This window comes from Triturus cristatus, chromosome 5_2 (assembly GCF_964204655.1).
Source record: "Triturus cristatus chromosome 5_2, aTriCri1.1, whole genome shotgun sequence".
In the NCBI taxonomy this organism is placed as follows: domain Eukaryota; kingdom Metazoa; phylum Chordata; class Amphibia; order Caudata; family Salamandridae; genus Triturus; species Triturus cristatus.
In genome coordinates this window covers 545,004,685-545,031,513 of record NC_140588.1, presented here as the reverse complement: position 1 = coordinate 545,031,513, position 26,829 = coordinate 545,004,685, and the positions used below count along the sequence as shown (strand labels likewise).

At 44.0% G+C, this 26,829-nt stretch overlaps 1 protein-coding gene across 5 annotated transcripts in view; it reads left to right on the top strand.

Annotated features, from left to right (window-relative positions):
- Positions 1-26,829, top strand: part of LOC146823290 (rho GTPase-activating protein 6-like) — a 1,132,600-nt gene that overhangs the window by 923,145 nt on the left and 182,626 nt on the right. For all 5 annotated transcript variants that reach the window (XM_085607628.1, XM_085607627.1, XM_085607629.1 and 2 more), the window contains 3 exons: positions 12,041-12,297; positions 14,487-14,682; positions 23,828-23,883. In XM_085607628.1, the coding sequence (XP_085463754.1) occupies positions 12,041-12,297; positions 14,487-14,682; positions 23,828-23,883 (509 nt within the window). The remainder of the gene's footprint in view (positions 1-12,040; positions 12,298-14,486; positions 14,683-23,827; positions 23,884-26,829) is intronic.

Sequence of the window (26,829 nt, the reverse complement as noted above, 5' to 3'; positions counted from 1 at the left end):
GTACAGTACCTACTCTGTCAAGTTGTATATGTTCAAACCTCGAATCTTATTTTTGTGGTACACATGCAAGAGATGCCGAAAGATCCTACTATGTACTGATTAGCAGTAAGATGAAGTGAACTAGACTAACAATGCCAAGCAGTGGCTGGCTCTCCCATAGATACCAGCAGCGGCGTCTGGTGACTATTAAATGTGGTGAGGCATAATCCTTGGCTTGAATTCCAGTGAGCAAGACTCACTCACTTACTTGGAGGGTTTAGGGGTGTTCGCTCACACTTCACACTAGGCAGTCAATCTCTCACTTATTCTCACTTGGCCTTAAACATTTACTCTCATTCACACTTGCAGTCACGTTTACTTACTCTGACTCAGTTTCACTGACTTATGTAGTTTCACTCATTGTCACTCTGACCCACTCAGTCTCACTCATTCTCAAGAACATTCAGTCAATCCCACTCATTCCAAGTCATTATGATTGACTTAATCTCATCTGACTCACTAATTGTGACCCAGTTTCACTCTGACTCACTAATTCCTGCTCAGTATCACTCATTCTCACCTAATTTCCTGGAGGATTCCCCCCTGACTGACTCACTCTCCCTGATTCACCCAGGCCCACTCCTTCTGATTCACTCAGTTGCACTGACTCACTCATACTAAATCAGTCCCACTCATTCTCACCACGTCCCACTCAATATCACTCATTCTGACTCACACAATGTCACTTTGACTGACTCAGTCTCACTGAGACTCACTCTGTTTCACTGAGACTCACCAATTCCTGCTCAGTCTATCTCATTCTCACTTGCTTTCACAGGGTCTCCTATAGCTCACTCATCCTCCCCGATTCACTCAGCCCTACTCATTCCGAATCAAGCTTACTGTGATTCACTAATACAGGTTCACTCATTCACACTCAGCCCCACTAATTCTGACTCACTCAGTCTCACTTTGACTCAGTTTTGCTTATTCACAGTCAACCTGTCATTCTCACAGATTCACTCAGTCATACTCCTTCTGATTCACTCTGACTCATTCATACTCACACAGACTCATTCTGAGTCAAACTCACTCAGCCACTATCATTCTCATTCAGTCTGACTCAATCAGTTTCACACTGATTCACTCTGTCTCACTCATTTTCTGACTCACTAAGATCAGGTCCTCGTGCCATCTCCCCCTGCAACATTTCTACTTTCCAGCTTGCCCTCATTTGTCTACACTCTGCTGGATTCCTACCTGCTGCCATCTGTTTGTGCCTCCTTTGCTCATTTCCTATTCTGGTTTGTCTTTTCTGCTCATTTTTCTGGCCTCTGTTGTGCCTTTCTGCTCATTTTTCTGCCCTCCATTTTGCCTTTTCTGCTCGTTTCCTGCCCTCTGTTTTGCCCTCTACTGCTCTATTTTGCCTTTTCTGCTTGTTTTTCTCCACTCTATTCTCCCTTTTTTGCTTGTTTTTCTGACCGCTGTTTTGCCTATTCTGCTTGTTTTTCTGACCTATGTTTTGCTCTTTTCTGCTCTGTTTTGCCTTTTCAGCTCGTTTTTCTGCCCTCTGTTCTGCCTCTTTCTGCTTGTTTCTTGCCTCTTCCCGCCATCTCCCTTGTCTAAGTCAGTATGTAATGCTCTTCAAAGTTGAGTGAGAGTTTTACCGCCCAAATTAAGCAATGAACGGGGTTCCTTTTGGGCCCCTTCTCCTTTTTAAATTGGGTTTAAAGACTCTGAGGTAGTAGGTAGTTGTCTAAGGGACCACTGCTAACTCACATTTTTAAAAGAGAAAGTGTTTTCCTCTAAATGCAGCCCAAAATATGCTTTAAAAAAGTTACTTTTTTAAAAACAGCCTCAGACATAATGTCCTACTGACCCTTGCGGTTTACCATCCTAGTGTAAAATTGGATTGAGTTGTAATTTGCCACCTACCTAATTATTATTAATTAAGTAGGTCAAATTGCGATTCAGTCCGATTCCTGATTTGCAAACTGATCTATTAGAATTTAAGTCAGTTCACAAAATTAGTTTCTTGTTACAAAAAACACCTGGTCACAAATTGCAGTTGCTTTTTGCGACCAAAGTCTTAGAACATCTAGCCCCAAATCCATGAATTAAAATAAATAGGGAGGAAAGTATGAAGGCTAGAAAGATTTCTGTGGTAACCAGGTTCCCAAGTAAAAGGAATGGATGTACATTTCAGAGCAGTAGCGTGGAGATTCCTGATGTTTCTCACATGCCCTTTAGTTCATTGGAAGCTTAGAGGTTCTCGTCTTTTTCGTGTGTGAGCCACACATCCACCGGACTAGTCACCTTGCTGTTCTTAAACTCTGTCTTAGCATAGTAGACTAGCAACAGTTACATGATCATTCCATACCTCTGTCGTTCATGCACTGGCTCTAGTTGTCTGTGGTAATACAGGCTAATCAGCGAGGGTGCAGAAATGTCTCCTGCATGTCAGTAAAGATGTGCCCCCCAGCGCGGACTTACTCCAGCTGCAAGTTATTTGGTATCATGACAGTTTTGGTCCAGCACATTATAATCCGGTGTGTGCTAATGCCTAGGACTTCTGACTGACTATGAGACCTAAGGCCTGTCTCTGAGTTCAGAAGAGGTGCACCAAGCTCACTTTCTAGTTAACATTGGACTACCATGTATTATGACCTATACTTTAATTAAACATAGCAGAGTAATGTTTTCTGATTGATGATTGAAAACATACATTATTTCCTGTTTAGGGTTGTGTGTGGTACCGACTAGTCCCACTTGAGTAAAATTCTGCTTGCATTTCCAGTCAAATCTCTCCGCTGACATCCTTGTGCACGTGTCATGTATATGGTGTATTGTACGGTGGCTTTATGGTTATTGTGAATATATGGTTGAAGAGACCACTGGGATCCATTATGGATGCTCCTGGGCAAAACATAGCATAAAATGGAAGGTTGTGATAAAGCCTTCCCAGACAGTGATACATATATCTTGTATTCCAAAGTGGAAGGATGCAGTTTCAGACACTAAAGCCAGGGAGGAAGGCAATATGGCTGGTTTGGAAATGCAGCTGTGACCTTTGTTACCAAGGGTCTGCTGATCATCCCTTTTTGGGCACTGAAATTTGGCTGATCGATGCCAGTAGGTGAGAAGAGACTGTCTTTTCTTTTGGGGGAAATCTTCTAGGCATTTGTCTCTCCCTAGAGTGCTGCACCAGAAGACTGATGGCAACCAGGTGTGGAGTCTTCTCTATTTATAGTACTTATGTTTTGGGTGCTATGGATGCAGGCAGCATTGAAACTACTTGCTGTAAGAGTCCTTAACTTAAACTAACCCTATATTTGCTCAGCAGAAGAAGATACTTTTTAGAGAGAACCACTTCAATCTTACTCCTGAACACTGACAGCGAAAACAACATCCCCGATCTAGAAAATGACTACAAACATGACTCCCAAGCTAACTCATTATGTTTCTGTTACTTCATGGCCAAAGGAGAAATTGATCTGGAGAGTGTAAGGATTTGATGATGATGATGTTTTAGAATGCAGGTCAGTCATCAGTGACATATGTGGGATCTGGAATGTTGGGGGATCAGAAGTTGGACTGTGCCTGCTGGGGATGCTGTTTAAACTCAACTTGGAGTTATTAAACTTGAATTTGGATCTACTTCATGAGAATATCGACTATCTTTACAGAGAGTACTTGAAGAACTAATGAGATCCAGGGAGGGGACCTTGATAGCCATTTTCCTAGTGTTCAGGGGACATCACCTCAAATCTGTGCCATCTGAATGAAAGACATTTGGATCTACCTGGGACATGTAATCCTTCCAGACCTGCTGAGACAGGGAAAGTGGTGCCTGACTCCACAAGGAGATGACTGCCTAAGGAGGAGAAGCCGCCTGCTGTGTTGGTAGTGTGGGATAGCCCAGAAGAGTGCTCATAATCAAGAGAGTGTAATTGACGCTGACTCAACTCTAGAAGTGGGTCTTCTGCTTCCCCATAATTTTCCTTACAAAACTGTATATGTCTGCACAGCTGACAGCCCATTTGCATGACCATCAGCATTATTAAATTAAATTTATATTTCGCACAGCTACCCTTGGCAGGGTTTCCCGGCGCAGGCATGTCCACTACTGTAGACTAAGTAAACTGAACTAATTACTGAGAGAAGAGCCAGGTTTTAAGATCTCGGCGGAACCTAAGATAAGAGGATTCGTGTTTCATGAAATTTGGGAGAGAATTCCAGAGTTTAGGCCCAAGACATGCGAAAGAGCGGCCACCCATTCTAGTTAGTTTAAATCTGGGTAGTACTAGATTGTCTAGGGTGGAAGCAACGTAAGGACCGGGAAGGGACATAAGGACGAAAGAGTTCCTGCAAGTATGCAGGGGCAGAAACTTGCTTAATTTTAAAGATATGGCACAAGGTCTTGAATTTGATGCGGCTTTCAATGCGGAGCCAGTGCAAATTCCGAAGATAAGGAAAGATAGAAGTTTTCCTAGGGATGTGGCAAAGAAGGCGAGCGACAGAATTTTGAACCACCTGGAGCTTGTTCAAAAGTTCCTGACTGCCCCCCAGGTAAAGTACATTACCGTAATCCAGGCGGGAAATAACAAGTGCCTGGACCACCGTTTTTTGTGTGGAGTCAGGAAGCATCCAGATGATCTTCCGCAGCCATCTAAGAATGGTAAAACAGGTGGCGGCAGTGCTGACCGCCTGTTGACGCATAGACAGTTGATTGTCAATGACAAACCCAAGATTGCGGGCCTGGGCAACAGGCTGGGGGAAAGGACTCATTTCCTGGGGCCAATGACGAGGACTTCAAAGATGTTTATGTTTGCCCAAGATAAAGACCTCAGTTTTGTCACCGTTTAATAAAAAAAAATTGGCACTCATCCACTCCGATACTCGACGTAAGCCACTCTGCAAAGAGGATGCAAGCGCTTCTTTAGTAGAAGATAGAGAGAAAATGATTTAAGTATCGTCGGCGTAGGAGTAGAGGGAGAGACCAGCGTCCTCTACGATGGTCGCAAGAGGTCTCACATAGATGTTGAAGAGCAATGGGCTCAGAGTGGACCCCCGGGGAACTCCATACGCAGATGGTCGAATAGTAGATGAAGAATCGGAGGAGAAAACCTGAAAAGTACGGTTTCTGAGAAAAGAGGCCAACCACGAAAGGGCGGGGCCTTCGACTCCTGCTGACTGGAGAGATTTTAACAAGATGGAATGAGACACAGTGTCGAATGCCGCACTCCAATCTAGTAAAATGAGTGCCATAGTCTCCCCTCGATCAAGACAGGAGCGCAATTTCTCCGTTACCCCCAGTAAGGTGGTCTCTGTTGAAAAATGGGTCCCAAATCCTTATTGGGACGGGTGCAAAAAGCCTGAACTTTCTATGTGAGTTGTAAGCTGAAAGTTTACATGTTTTTCTAAGATTTTAGAGAGCGCAGGCAGAAGTGAGATTGGATGGAAGTTTGACAAAATAGATGGGTCAGCGTTGGGCTTTTTTAAAAGGGGGACCACCATCGCATGCTTCCAGTCCAGAGGAACAAAGGACTCCTGTAAAGAGGAATTTAGAAGTTCCTTAAGAATTCTCAAAACAACAGGAGATAATTGTTGTAGAATATTGACCGGTAAAGGGTCTACGGAAGAGCCCGATTTTACCCTGGCTAAACAGTCAAAAAAGGATCAATCTTCAAAGAGGGGCCAGTTTGAAATTTTGACTGTTGAAGGGTGAAGGCTCATGCAGATGGTTTCGGACCGAAGCCTATCGGGGTTTGCGGAGGCGGGAGTTATTAATATACTGTATATAGCCTCCACCTTGGTAATAAAGAAATTGGCAATGTTATTGCATTGGATCACGTCAAGGGCGGGAGGCGGAGGTAGGGTGTTAGAGCCTGCCAGCTTCTTAACTATTGAAAATAGAGCTTGGGGACGTTTCAATGAATTATTGGAGACAAAGGTAGCTCTTGCGACCTTACAGGCAGAGTGGTAAGTATGAAGAGCGGCTTTGTAGTCAGATTTACAGCTAGGAGTGTATAGTTTGTGCCATTTTCTTTCCAAATACTTACATTTGGATTTTATGATCTTAAGGTCATTATTAAACCAAGGGGCAGGGGGATGGTGAAAGAAACTAAGTTTCGGTGTCAATGGCAAACAAAGATCAATGGACGTAGATAGCCAATTGGATACCGCCACATTTAGAGATCGGAGAGGAAGATTTGAATCTGGGAGATTAGCCACTAAAAGGCTATTTAGTGAGACTAGATTTAATTTATGCCATGGTCTTCTACTCCCAGAGTTGCATGTAGGGATAGGCGTGAAATCTCCAGAAAAGGTAAGTTGGAATTGAATGGCGTAACGGTCTGACCACCCTAACGGAAGAGCGGGTAAGCTACAGTCTAACAAAAGATTGGACAGAATAGGATCCAATAGGTGCCCCGCTTGGTGTGTGGGCCCCTTGTTTCGTAGTGTCAGATTGAGAGCTTCAAGGTCAGACAAGAGAGTAATGCTCCCAATATTCTGGGTATCTTCTAGATGGAGATTCAAGTCACCCAGAATGGTAAAGTTGGCCGCTTGTAAAATAAAAGGGGCAATTAAGTCAGGAAAGGAGGACAGCCATTTCTTAGGATTACCAGGGGGGGCGGTAAATGAGCATACCGGATAGGGTCATTCGAGGAGAAATGGCGAATTTAAACAAGGCAGCTTCACAATCCGGAAAGGACTGAGGTTCCAGCTTGCAGGAATACTTCGATTGAAAGATTATCGCAATCCCGCCTCCCCTCCCAGTGCCTCTATCACTCCTGGCAATGACATAGCCAGGGGGGAGGGCACAAGCAGTATCCGGACCAGAACTGGCGTGAAGCTAGGTTTCCGTAAGAAACAGAGCATCAGGTTTCTCTGTGTGTAGGAAATCGAATATATGTGCTTTGTTCTTAGGAAGGGACCGGCAGTTAATGCTCCAGAAATGTAGAGGCTCGCCTACCCTTGGGAAGGAATTTTTCTTAAATGCAGAAGAATCTATTCCCCTTGAGGCTACAGTTGCCCGCTTAGTGTAACTGTGGCCCAGCGCAAAGCTGCAGTTGGGGCATACAAATCTACGTAACTGATGATTATACGTAGTGCACGACGGAGGGACATTGCCTCTCAATGACAAAAGGTCATTGGCAGTATATGTTAATAAGTTTGAGATGGGTAAGGCAGGGAGAGAATCGCTGATGGCCGCTGGGCGCGGACGGGCGCGGACGGGCGCACACGGGATTGCCTCTGGCGCGCCTCTGGCGCGCCTTTGGCGCGCCCGCTGCGCGCTTGCACCGGGTCGCTTAAAAAGAAGCAGGTGCCACCCGATAGGCGGCAGGAATGCCCGACTATCGAGCAGACCCCACGTGACACAGGCGAGAAGCCGAGAACGGATTAAGGCAACTCCATATTGGGAGTGCAAAGGAAACAAAACTAAACAAAATAAAAGAAATACCACGAGCGTGAAATGAAGGAACAAAGGTTCCTAGTGTTCTTTTATTTTAAAATGTGGTTATGGGGGCAGGAAACATGTGCAAGATTTACATAAACTTTAAAATGAGCTCGATAACAATCAGCAAGTAGTGAGTCAGTTACTTACGGCTGCGCGCTTGCATCGGGTCGCTTAAAAAGAAGCAGGTGCAACCCGATAAGCGGCAGGAATGCCCGACTATCGAGCAGACCCCACGTGACACAGGCGAGAGGCATGACTGGGATGTTGCAACCTGACCTGCAGCAGGAGTGGACCTACCTGTGCAGACTCTTCTGGGTGCTGATAACGTGGTTGAGGGCCTGTGAACACCAGCAGTGTAATGGCCTCTTGTTTGGGTAATAGAACCACCTGTGTTGCTGCTTTGCCTGAGCACTGCATTCCTTGACCAACACTGGGAAAAGGTGGCAGGGTCGCATGCCTGTGCTTCTGCTGTGACCAGTCACACTGCTGTTGTCTGTGCTTTAGATTCCCAAACACTCACTACTTCAATTAAACCAACCAAGTGATTTGCCTCTACCTCTCAGTTGACTATGTATTTTGTTCTTTATGAATTGAAGAACTGAGAACATATTTTAGTAGTGGGACATGATTGAACTGACCTGCGGGTTATGCCGTCAGGAAGACTTTTTGCTCATGCCATTGTGTGCTTGCACCTGTGTCATAGTAAAGGCTGGTCATATGTTTTGTGATTATAATCCTATAGCACCCATATTAGTACTCTGTGCCTAGATGACCTTACTTTGTATGGCATTATATCTTGTATAAAAATGGTGTTTCCCTCTTTTTCATAAAGACAAGCACTCAACAGTGTAGTATATTATACCTCTGTTGCATAACTGTTTGAGTTCTAACTCTCTACCCCTACTCTACCTCCCTGACAAGCCTTTGATATCTGAGATAATACTGGAGATAATACCTCGAGATTAGCAATAATCCTGCAGTATCTAATCTTATCAACACCCTAAATATTCTGGCCTTAATCGGTTAGTACCTTCTCTCACACACACCACAGGTCACACCTTGGATGAGGCCTCAAATAACCCCAACCTGGTAGTAGAAGCCCCAAATCCAATATTCTTGGTTGGAGCAGTACCTCATCCCCCTTGGAATCCTGAGTAACCCAGACAACCCCCCTCTGTCCACTACTACTACAGGCTGCCATATTCTACGCAAATGAGGCAAGATAATCCTAGACTCCAACTAAACCTCATGTCTTTCCACCTCTGGTCGTACACCCATGGGGAATCTAGCTGCAGATCTCACTTTATTTAACAATTGAATTACCAAAGCAGTGAATGAAATAGCTCCTATAACCTCTGGGAAGAAGTATAAATGTCACCCTTTGGCTCCATGGTTTTCCCCAACTGTAGCAGAGCAATGGTTGCTTTGTAAACAATCAGAACAGAAATGAAGGAAATCATATAACCCCCAAAGACCTGCTCTGATAAAGGTCCTTGGGGGTGAGTGTTTGATTTGCTCGAACGCTCCATCCATCATCCCCTTTGGTATCGCTTTGTTCGCCCTAAGTTGGCAGGGTATGCCCAGACATGGGTCCCTTAATCACTTTGCCACTGGATTCAAGATAGCCTGGCTGATGAGGGTTATGAACCCAAAACCGGTCCCAGGATGCTTGTTTCAGGTCCAGGGAAGACATGGATTGGCAGTTCGGGCTGGACTGTTGCCATGATGCACTGGGTCAGACTGATTTGCATATGGCCATGTCTGAACTGGGGTGGTGGAGTGAGCTAAAAAATGATGATGGAATGAACCCAGATCAGTTGACTGGGGGCGAGTGTTTGATTTGCTCAAACGCTCCGTCTATCATCCCCTTTGGTATCGCTCTGATACAAGAAGGCACAAAAAGTCTATCATGCCCAGATTAAGGCAGAAAAAAGCATACTTCACCACCCAGATTGAAGCGGCTGGGTCTGAACCCAAAACTAGTTTTAGTATTTCCAAATCTTTTCTACAACCAAAGTCACTGGCCAGGGACATTCCCCCTAGATGACCCAAATCCCCATCTAAATGCTATGTGATCAGATTTCGTCCTTCAAAGAAAAAATATAGGCCATTCAATAGGGTTTCTTCACCGTTGTGCTCCCTTCTGATGAGGATTTATTGGGTAGTCTCCCTAAAGCAGGAACCGCAACTTTGTTTTTCTTTCAGGAGATGACCCTGTCACAGTCACAACAGGCCTTCCTCATAAATCTGGCTCCCCGAATGACCCTTGTCCCCAGGCCATTCTTCATAAGATAGTTGACATTGTCAACCCTCAGATTAATAAAGTTCTCAACACTTCACCAGCAATTGCTCTGGTCCCAGCAGACTTGAAATTAGTAGTTGTGAAACCTTTGCAAAACAAATCTCTTGCAGATCCTTCCACACTAATAAACTCCGGCCCATTTCACCGCTCCCTGCATTAATCATATTACTTGAAAAATGCATTAATGCTCAACTAATCTCCTTTCTTCAAAATTCCAATGCGCTACCGACCTGCCAATCTGGATTTCGCCCATAACATTTCACTGAGTCAGCTCTGTTGGAAGTTTGTCACCATAAAATTGACCCTGGACACTGGAAGCAACGTTGATTTTTATTAGGTCTCTCCACTGCGTTTGACACCATTTCACATGCCTTACTCCTGCAGCAAACGAAGGATTGTGACATTTCCCATAAAGCTCTGGCTTGGATCAAATGATTCCTCACTGGTTGTAGACAAAAAGTCACACTTCAACCTTTTGCCTCTGCAGAAAGATCAGTAGCATCAGTTGTTCCCCCCCTTAGCTTCATTAGGAATTGCCACTACATTGTATGCGAATGACATACACCTAATTCTTTCCCTGGATAAAGGGTCCCATGGGCCAGAACTAAAATTTAAAAACTATCTCACTGAAGTTATCCTTGAATGCAATCAAACCATCTAAAATGCAACAGATAAAACAGAGATCCTGTTATTCAGTAATGCTACGTCCTTCATTCCTCCTTCATGGTGACCTAACACTGTGCCAGCACCCCGCCACAGTAGAAGTGGCAAGAAACTTCGGAATAAAATTTGACACAACTCTCTCGTTCTACCCTCAAGTACTTGCGGTGGCAGGAATGTGTTTTAAATCTCTCAGAACGTTTTTTTGAACTTCTCCCACTAGCTCTCAGGAAAACAGATGCTTTTGCTCTCATCACATCCAGTCTCGACTACCATAATAGCCTTTATGCAGGAGTGTCAAAACTCACCCGTCATAAACTCCAGATGGTGCAACATGCAGCTGCCAGACTTGTGCCAAACCTCCCTAGATGGAATTCGGCCTCTTATACTCTAAAAACTCTACACTGGTTACCGATGCTCAAAAGGATCCTCTTTAAAATCCTTCTGCTGGTCTTCAGAGCATTCAGAGCCTCTGGACCTAAGTATCCGACTGCCACATTCACACATCACACAAACACAAGACCGCTGAGATCCTTCCACACAAATCTTCTCAAGACACCTCTCTACAGACTAAAAACCTGATTTGGCAAATTCTTCTTGGTTGTAGGATCTAAGTCTTGCAGTCAGCTCCCTAGCACCTTGCATTTCACTGAATCAGAAGTCCTATTCACCAACCTCGTGAAGACCTGGCTCTTCTTGGCCCAGTGCTCTCTGCCACTCCCTTAGCCAGGGTCTATTATTTCCTTTTTCTCAGCTGAGTACTCAGATTCACTTTTTAGCACCAGGATGCTCCATGGTGAGTGACAGTGCGCTTTGTAAGTTCGAAATTCATTCAAGTAGGGAAAGGGGTATTTAGCCAACAGTTTTCAATTCGATTTTAAGTCGGTTCTCGGGACATCAATGATAAGACTGCTACCACCACAGCGGAGGCTCAATGACCCGGTGCTTCACCAACGCCCAATACCGGGTTCTGAAGATCATCTTTTGATGGCCTCATTGTAGATCACTAGGCATTCCTGCAGCACGCCCGGTCCATCAGGGAGTCTACTTTGCTTCTACATATGCCTTTAATCTAGCACACAACTTCTTGTTTGAACACCCAAAGTGACATCTCAACAGTGCATCATAATTGGACAACGCCATGCTGCTTCTCTTCTTTCCCAATTTGTGATAGGAAAGCCTTAAACTTTACGCTCTTTCGTCTGTGCAGCGTTAGAAGTAGGACGTCAAACATGGTTGTAGAATTGGCTAGAGGCAGTAAGTGTTACAGACTCTCTTAAAAGGATGCAGCTCGATTGTCTTATATTTCAGCTCTTATCAAGTCCTGACTGACCTCTCGAATGGTTTTACTTGTACGCTTCTTTAGACGGAGACTCCCAGACCTGAATTGCAAAGATTCTTGTGATTCAGGATGATCTTTGAATAATAAATGTAGGCTCCAGTGTCATTCCTTCAAAACAATGGACAAATCATTTCTTTATGTTTAAAAATAAATTATTTCCTTCGATTTTCCTGACGATAGTGGGAGTCACCCAAGTAGAATGTATGACATTGTGTTTTTTTCACAAAATGCAAATGCGATACTAAACCCATTGTGTGCTTAGAACCAGACTAACAATTGCTGTTCATTTCTACAGAAGCAACCCCAAAGGCCTTTGGGCTTCCCTTGTCTCAAGTGATAGCCAATGACCGGGCCCACAAGCAGAAGCAGGAAGCGGTGAAAGAGAGTCGCCGGGATTGCCTGGAGGTGGAGGCCACAGTGATCCGGTTCCTGGCTCAGAAGCAGAAGAAGTCCCCTTCGGACCGGAATTCTGTGCTGGGGACCTCTCTGGAGTTCCGCGATGAACCCCTTTCCCCTACCTTCCTGGACAATGTGTCTCGTGCTCGGAGAAGGGTGAGACTCGGTTCATGATTGAGTGCTGTTGTGTTGAGATATGATTCCCGCCATTGCTGTTATTTCCAAACGTATATTTTTATTGCAGTAAACGAAGACAGCATGTAGTAGGTCTGAAGGGCCAAGGAGGTCAGCACCAGCTGACTCCAAGGTTCTTCCCCTCTACATCATCACATTTACAATACGCATTCCATGGCACTGCTTATAATATAAGCACAGTAGAATACTAAACACGACATGTATTCCCAAAACCTATGTATGAGCAGCTATTATTTGAGTTGCATGGGTTACTCATGCTACCAGACATTGGTCTTCTGAGAAGCAGTGTATAAAAGAATAGGTTAGTGTTATAGAAAAAATATAGGTGTAATTTACTGAAGGTATTCTAAGTGCAGCCATTGTAACTCTTTGGTAAACTTATAAAAGTGGTGTATGACAGCGTAAGCCCCTAATGGTGTCCATGTGAGCTGTAAAGCACAAAGGTTTGTTTTTCTAATGATAGCTTTCATGAAAGGAAATCCTTTTGAGTGCAAAAATGCCATATTTTCTTTCACATTTGATATATTGTCATATTTAAAAAATCAAACACGTTAATAACATCAAACTAATACAAATATGATGTGGTTGAATCCTAGACTGATAATTTTGCGAAAACAAATGTGCCAGTGTGCCATGCATAATTTTTCACAAAGCCTTTCTTCCACAGACGCTTTTTTAATCAATTGTGTAACAGATATTAAAAAAAGACACCTCAAGGTCTAACACCAGTGGTTATTGTTTTAAGTATAAAATGGCCTCTCTAATAATTGTGTGTTTTTGATGGCTCCCTGCAGATACACGTATCAAAGACTTTTGGTTAAAGACGCTCAATCTTGAGCAGGCTTGCACTGCTAGGTCCACTCCATGGCTCATGATTTGTATCACCCAATAGCCACAGTGGGCCCTAATAGGCTTGCTCTCGGCCTTTAATTCTGGTACCAAAACACCTGAATCCCTCTGCATGCTTATAATGAAGACACTAACTGGCACATGCATCAAGCTATGCTTTTGCGAGTCCTTAATTGCGATTATTAAGGAATCACAATTAAGGACTCGTAAAAAAGCCTATGCTTCCCATTCATTCCTATGGGCCTATAGGCCCATAGGAATGAATGGGAAATTACATGCGCAATTTGCGAGTACCAATAGGTACTTGCAAATTGCACATGCAATTTTAAGGGTGCATGAGTGTCAAAAGGACACCCTGTTGCACCCCTGAAATGTTGATGTGCACCAATGTTGCGCACAGACATGCCCCATGGGCATGTGTGTGTGTAAACTGAAACTTTGAAAAATGCACTTGAGTGCATTTTTCAAGTTTTCGCTAAATACCATCAGGTTGAAATAATTGGTATTTAGCGGTCCATAATAGCGAAATCGCTATTTTAAATGCAATCTTGCATTGCATTTAATGCATCGCAATTTGCGATGCCTTAAATGCAATCGCAAATTGTGATTTTTGCATTTGGGATGATGCATCTGCCCCTTTGCAAGCGCAATTTTCAATGATGCATGTGCCTCTTAGTGAACTGTTTTTAGAAATGCTCTCCATCTGTACCACATAACAGGAAAGAGAAACATTTTGTTATCAAATAATACAAATTTCATGACTATCTCTTTCTTTCTGGCTGACGTCCATATTAACGGGGAGTCATATGATTTATTTGGATTCCCCCAACTGAAAACAATTTTTCATGTGAAAGTACCAGATTATATTGCTGCTAGGTCCCCCTGCAGGGCGGTGCAGAGAGTAACTGCACACGCCTAGAGAGGGATACCTGGGAGGTCCATGGGACACCATTCCAACCTCGAGAAGGCTGCCCTCTTGGCACACGCTAACAGTGCACAAGCTTTTTGTGACACTGTCAGTGGTCCTCCTAAGGGCATGTTTAGCTCTGCACCTGCGTCCGTAATACTGTGTAAGCACAGAGGCAAAGTGATTCCCTCATTTCCATGGGGCCACAATCCTAAGACACTGAGGGAATGCCCTCTCATGATTTTGCTGGTGCTACAGGTGTGTCAGTTCTTCACCTTTAGCAGATGCTTCCATGTCCCACAGTTCTTTTGTTGGTGTACAAGAATTTATTGCAATGTTTTGTATTGTCAAGGATACATGTCTTACATGGTGATATCTTGTGTTGTGCCTTTAGGGGGCCTTGTCAGTTGACTCTATCACTGATCTCGATGACAATCATTCCCGATTGCTGGAAGCACTGCAGCTCTCGCATCCCAATGAGCTGGAAAGCCGGAGGGTCATGGAACGGAATAAGAAGCTGAGCCTTAATCCTATCTATAGGCAGGTCCCCCGCATTGTTGAGAGATGTTGCCAGCACATAGAGCTCTACGGTAAGAACAAACCCTGCTAATGGGTGATGTTAATTGGGCATTTAAAGGTATTAGAAAAACAATGAACATTTATAGAGAACACTGTCATGAGTTTATTGCCTGCCACTCAAGTTATGTGCTCTGAGCTAAAATGAGGTTGCATAATGAAGCAGAATGATGCTTTTCTGAACATTTTAATGGTATAAGAAAAGTCTTCCAAGGGGCAGCAGTGATTTAGAAAACTCCTTATGAGTCTTGGGTTTTAAAAAATATGCGACACAAACCATGTGTATTTGCCTTGTCAAACAGTGTTAGTTGACACTGTGGTGTGATATCATAATGAGTATCTTGATAATCATTGATTAGCTATTGAAATATTAATACATCATCTTATTCAGAGGTTTGAGAAGCAGGTTGTCACTGCCAGTTAGGGTCCAGCTATTAGCAAGTTGTTAGGAGATGCAATAAATTAAATGCGCTTATGGAATTGTCCTTTGCGCATTCTATGTGAGCAGATCCCTGTCATTTCACCCTGGGAACAAATAAATACAAAATCTGCAAACTCGGTCCTAATCCATTAGTAGTCCTAGAGGGCCATTTAAAAAAAGTCTGGTCAGCTTTCCATCCTTGCTTTTATCATTCAGTCAGATGCCATTAGTGAATTGGGATCTGCATGGGGATGTGCACATGCACATCTGTGAGTAGCAAACTGATCCTCACAGATGTGCATGTGTTGACTGGGGAATCTTTCCCAATGCCCTTAATAGTTCCTAAACTCCCTTGATACCACAAAGGCTAAAGGCACCAAGAATTTCAAGACACACAAATGATGGGCTCAGAGATCAAACATGATTATTTTCCAAAAGTAACCACAAGGAGATGATGGACAGAGGGCTGAAACGTTTCAGACACTCAGTCACAGATCTGGGTTTAATCCATCATTGTTCTTTGGCTCATTTCGCTACTCCGGTTCAAACCCAGACATATGCAAATCAGCCTTGACCCTATTCATGATGGGAACAGTCCAGCCCAAACTGCCAAGCCAAATTGTCCCTAGACTGGAAACAAGCATCCTAAGATCGGTTCGGAGTTTCACTCCTCATCAGCGAAGCTAGCCTGAATCCAGTGGCAAAGTGAGCAAGGGACCCACGTCTGGGCATACCCTGCCAACTTAGGGTGAACAAAAAGTGCTAGGAGATGATGGACGGAGCACTGAAACTTTTCAGACACTCACCCCCAGTCACAGATCAGAGTTTACACATCATCATTTTTTAGCTCACTTCACCACCCCAGTTCAGACACACCCATATGCAAATCAGCCCTCACCCTGTTCCTCATGTGAACAGTCCAGCCCAAACTGCCAACTTCCAAAAGTACTTGTGCTGAACCAAAAACTAACCTTGAACATGAATAAAATATGCATGATTCCTAAAAGGGAAAATTGTAGCACATGACTGTAAAAATATGATCTGTGCTCATGTATTACTTGTGACAGTCATTTAGGAGATGCTAGGCCCAAAGGGAATGTGGTGAGCTGGGGGTTGCTTACCTCATGGTCTTCAGATTTGTGGACCTCACTGGGATTGCGGATCTGACACAGGGTAGCTCACCTTCGGCTGTGGTACTAAGGAAATTCTCTATTTTCTTAAAAAGGGAAGGGGAGAAAAAGGAAGGTTCCTTCATCATATTCAACTCTTGAATGTGGAAGACTTTTCTGAGGGCAGACTTGGTAGGGTAGCAAAGCTGCTCAATTTGTTATGGCCTCCTATGGTTGTTTCAATAAGGATGTTATCTGATCCAAGATGATGTACTTCCTCTTCTATGCTGTGAAGGAGTGGACCTCCTGTTTGGCAGGTATATGATGGCTCTGCCTACAGTTATGTGTTCACCGCAAATGTATCTAGGAGTATCCTGTGGGTTGTCCCCTGCATTTTTGGAAGAACTCTTCTGCCAGCTGTCCAGTATTTTCTGTTTGTTCCTGTTTGCTGTTATTAATGAACTACCATCCCTACCTTTTGGTAGTTACTTAGCCACTGGGTGATTGGCTTCCCCTCTACTACATCTGAGGTATTGCTACATTACGTACCGGTAATAGTATTACGTTGAGTCCTCTTGCAGTGGTGAATCACATAGAGAGCCTCTTATGTCTCCATTCACAACCCCCCCTCCTCACTTCCTGTCCCATACCAAGCCCAGACACCACACAGTTGGACTGGTCAGTAGGGCGGGAGGGAGGGCCAGATTCATGACAGCGAACAGAAGGACTCAGAGAACTGCTATTACTGGTAAGTAATCACAGCATTACCTCATTGTCCCTCTTGCCATGATGAATCACATTTTGAGATGAACTCAAGCCCCAAAATGGACCAGGACAACGGCACAGAATATGCAAACACAAGTTAAATCCTTAAGCAAAAACTGTTTACAACACAGAAGCCAAAACTTTGGAACCCAGCAATTCCGGAACCTCCAGACCCTGAACCGCACTATAATGTGTCACAACGGTAGAGAGCACTACCCAAATGACAGCCCAACAGATCTACTGCACAGAAGCACCCTGGATGCTTGCAACAGAAGCCTGCACAGAAGCACCCTTGATCCTCGCAACAGAAGCAGATATGCCCCTAGTAGACCTCTCCTGGATCCCCAGAGGAGACGGCAGATTAAAATGCTCATATGCGGGCAGAATCACAGACTTGATACATCTGCTGAAGGTCTGAGTGGAAGGTTTATCTCTCTTCCAAGTGGGCCAAAAGTTCACAAATAAAGTGGAGGAAACCTGGAACTCCTTCACCCATTCCAGGTAGATCAAAGCCACACTCCGCACATCCAGTGAATGAAGTGCCACCTCCTCAGGAGACTGAGGATCAGGGAAAAACACTGCAAGACTCACTTACAGCTAGCGATGAACCAAAGAATTCCCCTTGGGCACAAAGCTAGGGTCCAACCTAAGAACAATCTTGTCCTCAAAGAAACGAGTGAAAGGAGACAGACAAGACAACAAGTCTAGCGCCCTCAGCCAGCGAGCAGATGTTAGAGCTACAAAAAAACATCTTTAGGAGTCAGGAGTGCTGACTAGAGGGCCAGTCTTGGGGTGACATCTTGCTCTTTACCCCTCTTGGGCTGGAACCGCTTCCTGCAGAAGGAATTGGAACAGGTGTCCTTCAGAGGAAATCTGTGTTGTTCCTTGGAATTGAGTGATTACAAGCCTTAAAAATGTCCCTGAAGATGACCATAGGACCAAGGGTGCTTTTATCTTTGAAGGACTTCCAGATCAGACCAGCCAACCGTTCATTGAACAGTTTGTCACCCTCAAATGGCAGTTCAAGAAAGAAGTCTTTTCAGCCAGATCCACCTTCCAGTCCAGTAGCCAGAGGTTCTGCCGAGCCATGATAGGAGAGGAGGAGTCCGCAAAAGCTGCCTTAATAACATCCGCGGATACATCAGCCAGGAACTTGGCATGTTGTTCCAAATGTACCAGGACATCCAACACACTTGACTTCTCTTGCATGTCCTCTGCCAAATCCCCAAAATCCTTTACGAAGGACAGAACTGTCAAGACCCCATAGAAGGCAGCCCTGAGAACCAGATTGGATGCAGTTAATTACTTCTTCAGTCCACCATCTACCTTGCACTCCACATGATCCGAAGGAAAACTGTCATCAGGATTTAATGAGTATCTACTAATAAGAGGAGCCAATATAGAATCAACTTTAACAGAAGGTGACATCAGCATACCTCCTTGTTCCAGTGCATAGGACTTCTGAAGAAAATGGAATTGAATGCATTTTGAATGAATTTATTATTACATTTGCATAGTTACTTAAAACCATTGCAATACAAGTTTCAGATAATACAATAAAATCATGATAAGAAAATAATTTCATATTTGTAAAAATTCATGTGTCCTTAAAGTTAAAACAGTTAAATTGCTATTAGATAAACATTGATTTGTTCTTCATACACATAGTTCTCAATGTAAATTATGCATTCTGCCCGGCTTCATTGCTCTGTCTGGGTAGTGCTATTATTGAAAAAGGAGACCATTATTGAGAACTCAATCCAAGTGCTTGTATGGAGGTTTCCCAGGTCGACCTTAATGGTGGCAGTCTCATGTCATAGTTATGAGTGCACACAGTAGTCGCGGCTAAGTGGAGCTTAGGCGTTCTATGGCATTTTTTTCTCAGCTGCATTTAGGAATCTCATTAGACTACAGTTTAATAGAGGTGTTGCTGTGTCAAAGCTTGCCAAAACTGCTTGTCTCCTTGAGCGAATGTTCCTTTGGTTTAAGAGGACTCTTAGCAGCTGTCTCCTTTCCTGTGTCAGCTCCTTGAAGGAGCATAATGAATGGGTAATGTCACCCTGGCCATTTTTGCACAGACTACAAGATGTTCGAGATGGCTCCCTCTTCCATGGTGGAAGGTTCTGAGTGCACGGGATCAAGCCAAGGTGAAGTTTTAAGAATTTTTATTTCTGTGATTTCGGGTAGCCCAGATTGAAATATTTTTGAGGGGCCAAGACTTTGTAATTGTTCACGGTCATCCAGGCATGTGATCTTACTGAAAAAGCTGCTTTGTCTTCCACTAGTGCCAGCTTCTTCAAGGATTTCCACACTAATTTCTCAAAAGCTGAATTGTGGATCTGCGTGTTCCAAAAGTCCAGTGCATACTAGAGCCTCCTGAAGATAGCTTCTTGCAGGATAATCCTCCCTCTGCTGAAGATCTTGCCATAGAAGCGTATTTAGAGTTTTGGGGGCCGATAGTCTAAATTTGTTCCAGCAGTTGATATACGCACCGTATTTGGCCCATGCCTAATTTGCGCTGGGGAAGTGTAGTTTGGGAGGTTAAAGGTGGTTCTGTATGCTTTTACTAAGGTTGTGTCCAACAGTTTTGCATCGCTCCCTCTTAAGGCTTTACTACCATAAGTAATTGTGGGAAGAATTTTGGCCTGGTCTACTTTTAGTAGGGGGCTTAATGTTGGGCCCAGTAGTTTAGATGTTAAACTTTTCATGGTTAGTGCTGGCACCAACACCTTTCTTTTGATCTCCTCTTGGTGTCGGGCAAATATTCCTTCTTTATCAATGTAAACACCTAGGTACTTATAGACTCCCGCATAGTCTATTCGTGTGCCGCCCAGCTGCCAGCTTCTCTCTGCCTTCCTTTTATTGTTAATTGACATAGTTCTAGTTTTCTTTAAGTTGATTGACAGCTTGTTTGCTTCAGCGTAGTCCTGCATGCTGTTGAGAAGATGTTGCAGGCCTACTACTGTATGGCTGAGCAAGATTACGTCATCTGTGTAAAGGAGATTGGACAGAGTTGTGCCCCCCCATCCTAGATGTGTGAGAGTTGCTGGTGTTGAGTAATTGGGGAAGGTCTGCTATGAATAAATTGAACAACATGGGTGCCAGCACGCAACGTTATTTGAGGCCCTTCGTTGTTTTTACTTTCCTTGTCAAGTGCGTCCCTGTGCCAACGTTGACCTGAACCCAGGTATCAGTATGGAGGAGCATTATCATTTTTAAAAGAGCATTTGGGATCCCCCAGCCTGCCAGCTTCACCCATAGTCTTGATCTGTCCACATTGTCGAAGGCGGCGCTAAAATCGATAAAACGAAGGTGCAGCTGCATTTTCTTCGAAATTGTGGCATCTATGAGCAGAGATAATGTCAAGATTTACGTTGTTGTGACACTTTCCTTACGAAAGCCTGTCTGATTTAATGGAATTATATCATTCGTATCCGCCCAGGCTGTAAGCTCTTCCAACAATGTGCCCGCAAAGTATTTAGCCTCATTATCGATTAGGGCCACTAGCCGATAATTGCTGGGAGAAGCCTTATCGCCACTTTTGTGGATAGGAACGATCGTGGATCCTTTCCATGAAGCAGGGATGACGCTCCATTGTCTAACTTCCAGGAATATTGGGGGAAGTATTCTTGTCCACTCTGACGCCCTCTGTTTGAACAGAGCGGGCGGCTATCCATTCGGACCTGGTGCCCCTTCCCTTCTCCCCTTTGTGATCTGCTGCTTAATTGACAAGTGTGCAGCTTCTTCTGATGTTTCCTCCAGAAGTTGATTTGCGTATGAGGATATATATGAGAATCTGTTGTTTGTTAGATTAGCCGCATCGCGGTCAGTTGGAGCTGCCTTGTTCTGGTCCTGGTGAAGGGAGCCTGCTGTAAAGTTGTTGAAATGAGGGTGCAGATAATTAGACCAGGTTTCCTCTAATATGTGTGATAGAAATCCCCCACGTTGCGGGTTGATGATTATGTTCACCATTTTCCAGAAGCGGGCGCTGTCATTTTGTTTTATGTTATGAAGAAGTTTGGCCCAGATGTCATCTTCATGGGTTTTGTTAATGTCCCATTTCAACTTCTTTTGATTAGTTCTTGGTTGACGCAAAGAGGAGAGTAGCACGAGGTTCCCAGGATCATGGCACAAGGATCTTATTGAGCTGTTTATAGTTCTTTTGAGGCTTTTAATTTGCGTGCCGTCTGCTGCAGTTAACCGTTTCGCTTGCTCAAATGGCAGAGTGTGCCTCTTTTTTATTTGCGACGTGTGTATTTCGCTAAGCGTCTTGGTGAAGTGTTCCAAGATTTGTATGTAGTCCATATTTGTCGGATATGAACGAATGAGATTCAATGCCGATTCTGACGGGGATTTGATGTTATTTGCCGTGAATTTAATTCTCTTGTAGTCTGACCTCTAGATGGTGCCCAAGACTGAGGCAAGCTGGATCCCAGAGGGAGCAGTTGTGTCTAAAGTTATTTCGTGTGGGCGATGATCACTATCTCCCTTGTCCCCCATTCTGAAATTGATGATAAATGAAAACAAGAGACTAGTAAAGGTATAGTCCAGTATCGAGGAAGTTGTTGCAGTATAATAACTGGCTACAGGAGAAGTGTCGCCTGCAAATCTTCCGTTAAGGGCCTGAGATTGGAGTGTTCCAGGTCCTCAAGAAGACTTCTGTTTGTCTTGTTGGTTTTCCCGTGGGTGAAGACGCCTTGTGTTGGTATATTGCAGTATGAAGTTTGGAATCTTGCTTCATCTTCGTCTGATTATCCCATTAAGTATTGATTCAAGTCCCCAGACAAAATGATATTTGATGTTTCAGTGCTGCTTATAAAAGTGATTATTTGGCCAAATAGCTTTACCGAATCTGTTGCTAGACGTTTAGGATGATATATGCCTTGACAATCGTTACAAATTTTTGTGCGCCAGCCAAAGAGAGAATGAGTTTGGTTGCTAAGGCAACTTCTGTTCCTGGATCGATTGTGGCTGCTGTAGGTATGATAGTTGTCGATATATAAGTTGCCAGCCCACCTAAAGAAAATTGGGGAATCTACTATGCCCTGGCTCTTCCCCGGAATTAAAGATCACCTCCTTGATCTTTGGGTGCAATGGTAAAATGAGAGCTGCAGGTTTAGCAAATTATGGAAATAACGCCACAGCAGCCCGCTCCACCGTAGGTGACACCATGCCCAGATTTACTCTGATATGAGATAGAATCTCCTCCATTTAATTCCTGGAAATGAACTTTCTGCCTGGTACCACATGCCTCTCAGCGATGGAATCAGCTGAAGAGTCAGAATCCGGATCATCTTCCAACTGGACTGACGCACGCTTATGCTTATGCTTTTCAACCAAGGCTTTAGTTACTACAGCACCAATCATTGCCTGGACTTCCGCAGCAGGCTGGGAAATGGACACCCCAGCCAGGGCACAACCAGCTTCTGCATACACATCCTGCCAGTTACCACTCTACTCCTCTGAATCAGGAGAGTTTGACCTACACCTCTTCCCCATTCGCTTCTCCATAGTTAATCAACACAGACAACAACAGAAAAACATCTCCCAAATAAATGGTCCCCAAAGAGATACCATTGGGGGAGCAACTTCCTCCAAAGCACACCAAATCTGTATAAATTGCTTGTAACATGCCTGGCCAATCCCCAGCTGACATGTGTACAATACCCAATAGTAAAGCCTTATTTTTTAACATACAAAATACCCACACTCAAGCTGCCATAATCCCAGCAGCCTGAGAAAACCAGCAGACAGAATGCTGGGTGTATTTTGAATATCCCGCTCCACACGAAGCTAAACCACTTACTGGTCACTCCTAGTAACCCAGACACACTCACTGTGGCTGGAGGAAGGCACTGCAGACCTCCGGCCGGGCAGCACAACTAATCCTCAGCAAGTCTACCACACAACATGCAGACGCCGATCACTTCACGGGCCCAGGGGAAACTATTGCCATTACCTGTGTATCCAAATGATGAATACTGGAGATGGGTGCCCCTCAGCACCACTATGAGACCAAATCATGCCACTCCCGAGCTCAACGGCACTGCACGGCAATACAGGGGCTGCCCAAGTGATTTAACATGTGCACCATGCCTTCCCTGAAAGAAGTTGACGCACTAAAAGGAAACAGGAAGTGAAGAGGGGCAGAAGGGTTTAAATATGTTGGGAAGGGGTTGAGAATGGAGGCTCAGGGGCCTCACTAGGTGATTCATAAATGCAAGAGGGACGAAGAGGTAATGTCTTCTGCAACTCCTGGTTGAAGATGTGTTATGCCTCACACATGTTCCTTCTCTCTAGTTTCGAATATACCACACTGACTGGCAAAGGGCCTCTTAGACAGACCGCATTGTCTTCAAAACCAGGAACCTATAGGCAACCCCATACACAGTGTTAGGCAAACTGTGAGTGCAAGCGGGCAAGGGCAGATAAAAGGGTAAATCAAACACAACAATGCAGACCAGTGTCGACACAAGGTGGATTCAGCCAAGCCTCACAATTTTCAGAGCCCCATCGCTGCCGTTGCTAAATTTATTTCTGTATCAGGACAGACCTAGCCTGACATTATGATATGCTTATGACAAGACCAGTAATACAAGAGAAGTCTTGGAAGACAGCCATGTATTTGAGCTGGCGACGAAATATGCCCAAGGATATTGAATTTACTCTTAATAAGGTCTTCATGCACATGAGGGGAGGGAACATGGGTACTTGTATTAGACAAGTATCAATATTCTCAGATAGAGAAAGAGGCTATCACCTTTCTGTACTTGAGTTTGTCATCCAGTAAGCGTGTAACCAATGTATGATTCAAATGACGTTTTATTACTTGCATCTCTTGTTAAGCCCTATTTTCTATTTCAGGTCTACAGACAGTGGGAATTTTTCGAGTAGGCAGTTCTAAGAAAAGGGTACGACAGGTATGGTGTTTTGAAAGCTATTTCACTGCAACAATTCCGGGTATATACTTTACCTTTAATGTTTTCTCGTGGTGACTTTTTCAAACTTTTGTTGGAGGGATGTGAAACACGGCTTCTTAATCAAAAGGGGTTTATGTTAGAGCATGTGATCCCACAGTTGTTAACACAGAAAAAAAATATGATTGTGTATGATACAAAGAAATAGCAATGGAGGAATAGTAAACTTTATTTTTCTGTTTTGTGTAATGCAAGTCCCTATTATTAATATTGCAAAAACATTTTTTTTCTAAATCAGTCCAATTGCCAGCGGCATTTCAACCCCTGATTATTGTGGGTCATGATCAGGAGTAAGGATTCAAGAGCAGGGTCAAAATCTAAAAGTAAAGATATACAGGAGATAAATCATTGAATAAAGTTTTATATTGTTTGAAGGAAAATGCCCCTTTTGCATGGTCATCCCCACGTTTTGCTACTTTTTATTGCTTCTTTTTGACTCTGGGCACTGGGACTCTGCTAACTAGGCCCCAGGGTATGTGCTCTGACCCCCAAAATCGTGACATATTGTTATAAACCTAACTGCCATATATAACATACATGTAAGTCCCATCATATGGTACAAAGTGTACCCTAGGCATGTATGGTTAGTGTCACAAATGTACTTCAGGACCTACTCTGCTCTTGAGGTGGGTGGAATTTGATTCCTCGGAATTCCATTAAAATTCTGCGCGATTCCGCAAAGGGGCAGAGTGGTGATTTGGCTTTATTTTCCTAGCACAAAATACACACTCACATTAACAAATGGATGCGATAATGCATTTCGCACTGAGAAAATTTCGCAGCCATGTCCCTCGTGGCACCCTGACATACTCTAGTATGTAAGGGCTCCACCGCTGTGTGGTGTGAACTGGTTTCTAAACTTTATAAAAACTGTATATTACCCTGCAGTGCATACCTGTCAGCACCCTTATATCCTCTTCAGTAATCACTGTAGACTATGTAAGGGAGTCAAGGTGTATGCACTGTTGTACTGTGCAATGATTTTTAAACAGAGCTGGAAGAGGGAGCAGTCCCTCTATGTTTAGAAATCACTGCTCTGCATACCCCTCGGTATCCTTACATACTCTGCAGTAATTACTGCAGAATATGTAAGGACGGCAAGATATATGCACTACAGTGGTCTCTAAACAGGGCCGCAAGAGTGAGCAGTCCCTCTATGTTTAAAAACCACTGCAGATTAAACTTTAATCTGAAGTGGTTTTATTAAACATTGAGGGACTGCTCTGTCTACCAGCCCTCTTTAAAAACGTAGTTTACTGCAGAATAATTCTGCTGACCGAATGGCGGTATTTCTAAGTAATTCCACGTTACAAGAGTAAAGTAGAATTAGTAAAATCCTCTGTGTCTACCGGTGGAATCAAACATTCCTCCCAGGCCTATTCTTCTCCCACTAGAGTGAAAGTGCAAACATAACTTCAGGATTACCACAGCAGTCTGCCTGTGCAGTTTTTTTATTAGACCTGTGAAATAACCCCTTTTCACAGCCCTCAACCCTCCTTTTAAATGTTAATAGGTCAGGTACTTAAGGCAGGGACCATGGTATTAAAAATTGGGACATGTAAAGGTTAAATATTAAACATGTCTTTACGGTGATAAGGCTCCAAAAGCTATTTTCACTGTAATTTAATTTAATTTAATTTAATTGTGGGTTTATATAGCGCTTGAATCGACTCCCGGAGGAGTATCTCCGCGCTTCGACCGCTGGGGAACCCGTCCTGGCTCACCCTGAGAGATGGTCCCTAATGGGTATCTCTAAGGTGTGACCAAGCATCCCCGGCGGTCTGGGGGGGCCGTTGTGAAGATCAGGCAAGCTAATGCCCAGAGTTGCCGAGTGTGGTCCCTGACTGGAGTAGGCACCGAGGCGAGAATTATCGAGCCCGCTGACCCTGGTCCACGACCCTGCCGCATCGGGAATCGAACCCTGGTCCTGGGCCGTCCTCTGCTTACGGGTCTGCCGCCTCTAACCAGTGAGCCACACCTCTCCACACCAGTGAGCCACACCTCTCCATATGACTTCATATGATAGCACTGGGATGCAATAATAAATGCAATAATGCAATCTCCACGTAGGAAACATCTACAAAGTTTATTTTTGGACTTTTTAAAATGTTTATTGCAAGTCCAATTCAGTGCTAGTGTCAGGTTTGTAATAAGTATTTTGGAAATTGTACTAATAGAAAGATACCTCTACCTTGCCTAAAGCCTATAGAAGCCCATTTGCATGAATTTCCAACTATTATGCAGGAGCTGAATAGCCCACTTGATGAGGTGTGAACTAGCTCCTAGAGCTGAGACAAAAGCCTTGGGTGTGGAGAGGTGTAATGTATCGTTGGTCGGATGACCATCAAACTGTGCCCATGAGCTTAATTAACTTAAAGAACCCTACACTGTCACCGGCAGATGTAGCTAACACTGGGGCCTCTCCTTTATCCCTCTTGTCAGCCAGGCACCAATCCCAGGTCTACACCCAGAACTGGTTTGAGTGACCACATCATGGGTGAGCATAGGTGCCATGCAGAGTTAAAGATATGCTCTGTCATATTGGTTTTAGTCATAGAGGGGCACTGTGGCATTTTTTGCCATAGGACACACATGAACCACCACAAAAGTAGGTAGGTTTACCCCTTGGAACTTATTTCCTATTGGTTAGGGAGGGACCATCAATCACATCCATCCATTGGCTAATATCAGCAAACAATATAGCACACCTGCGCACCCTGTTCAATACACTTCTAGAACTGTGGGATGCAGAAGAAGGGCAGCATTTGCAGTGGAAACATGTGAGGACACCTGAAAGGTCAGGGTCAAACCTGCAAAGTCAATCTGACTAAGGTGCGCCAATGATTGAAGTTTCTCCCACTCAGACCTTTCCCAGAGCAGCATATCCGT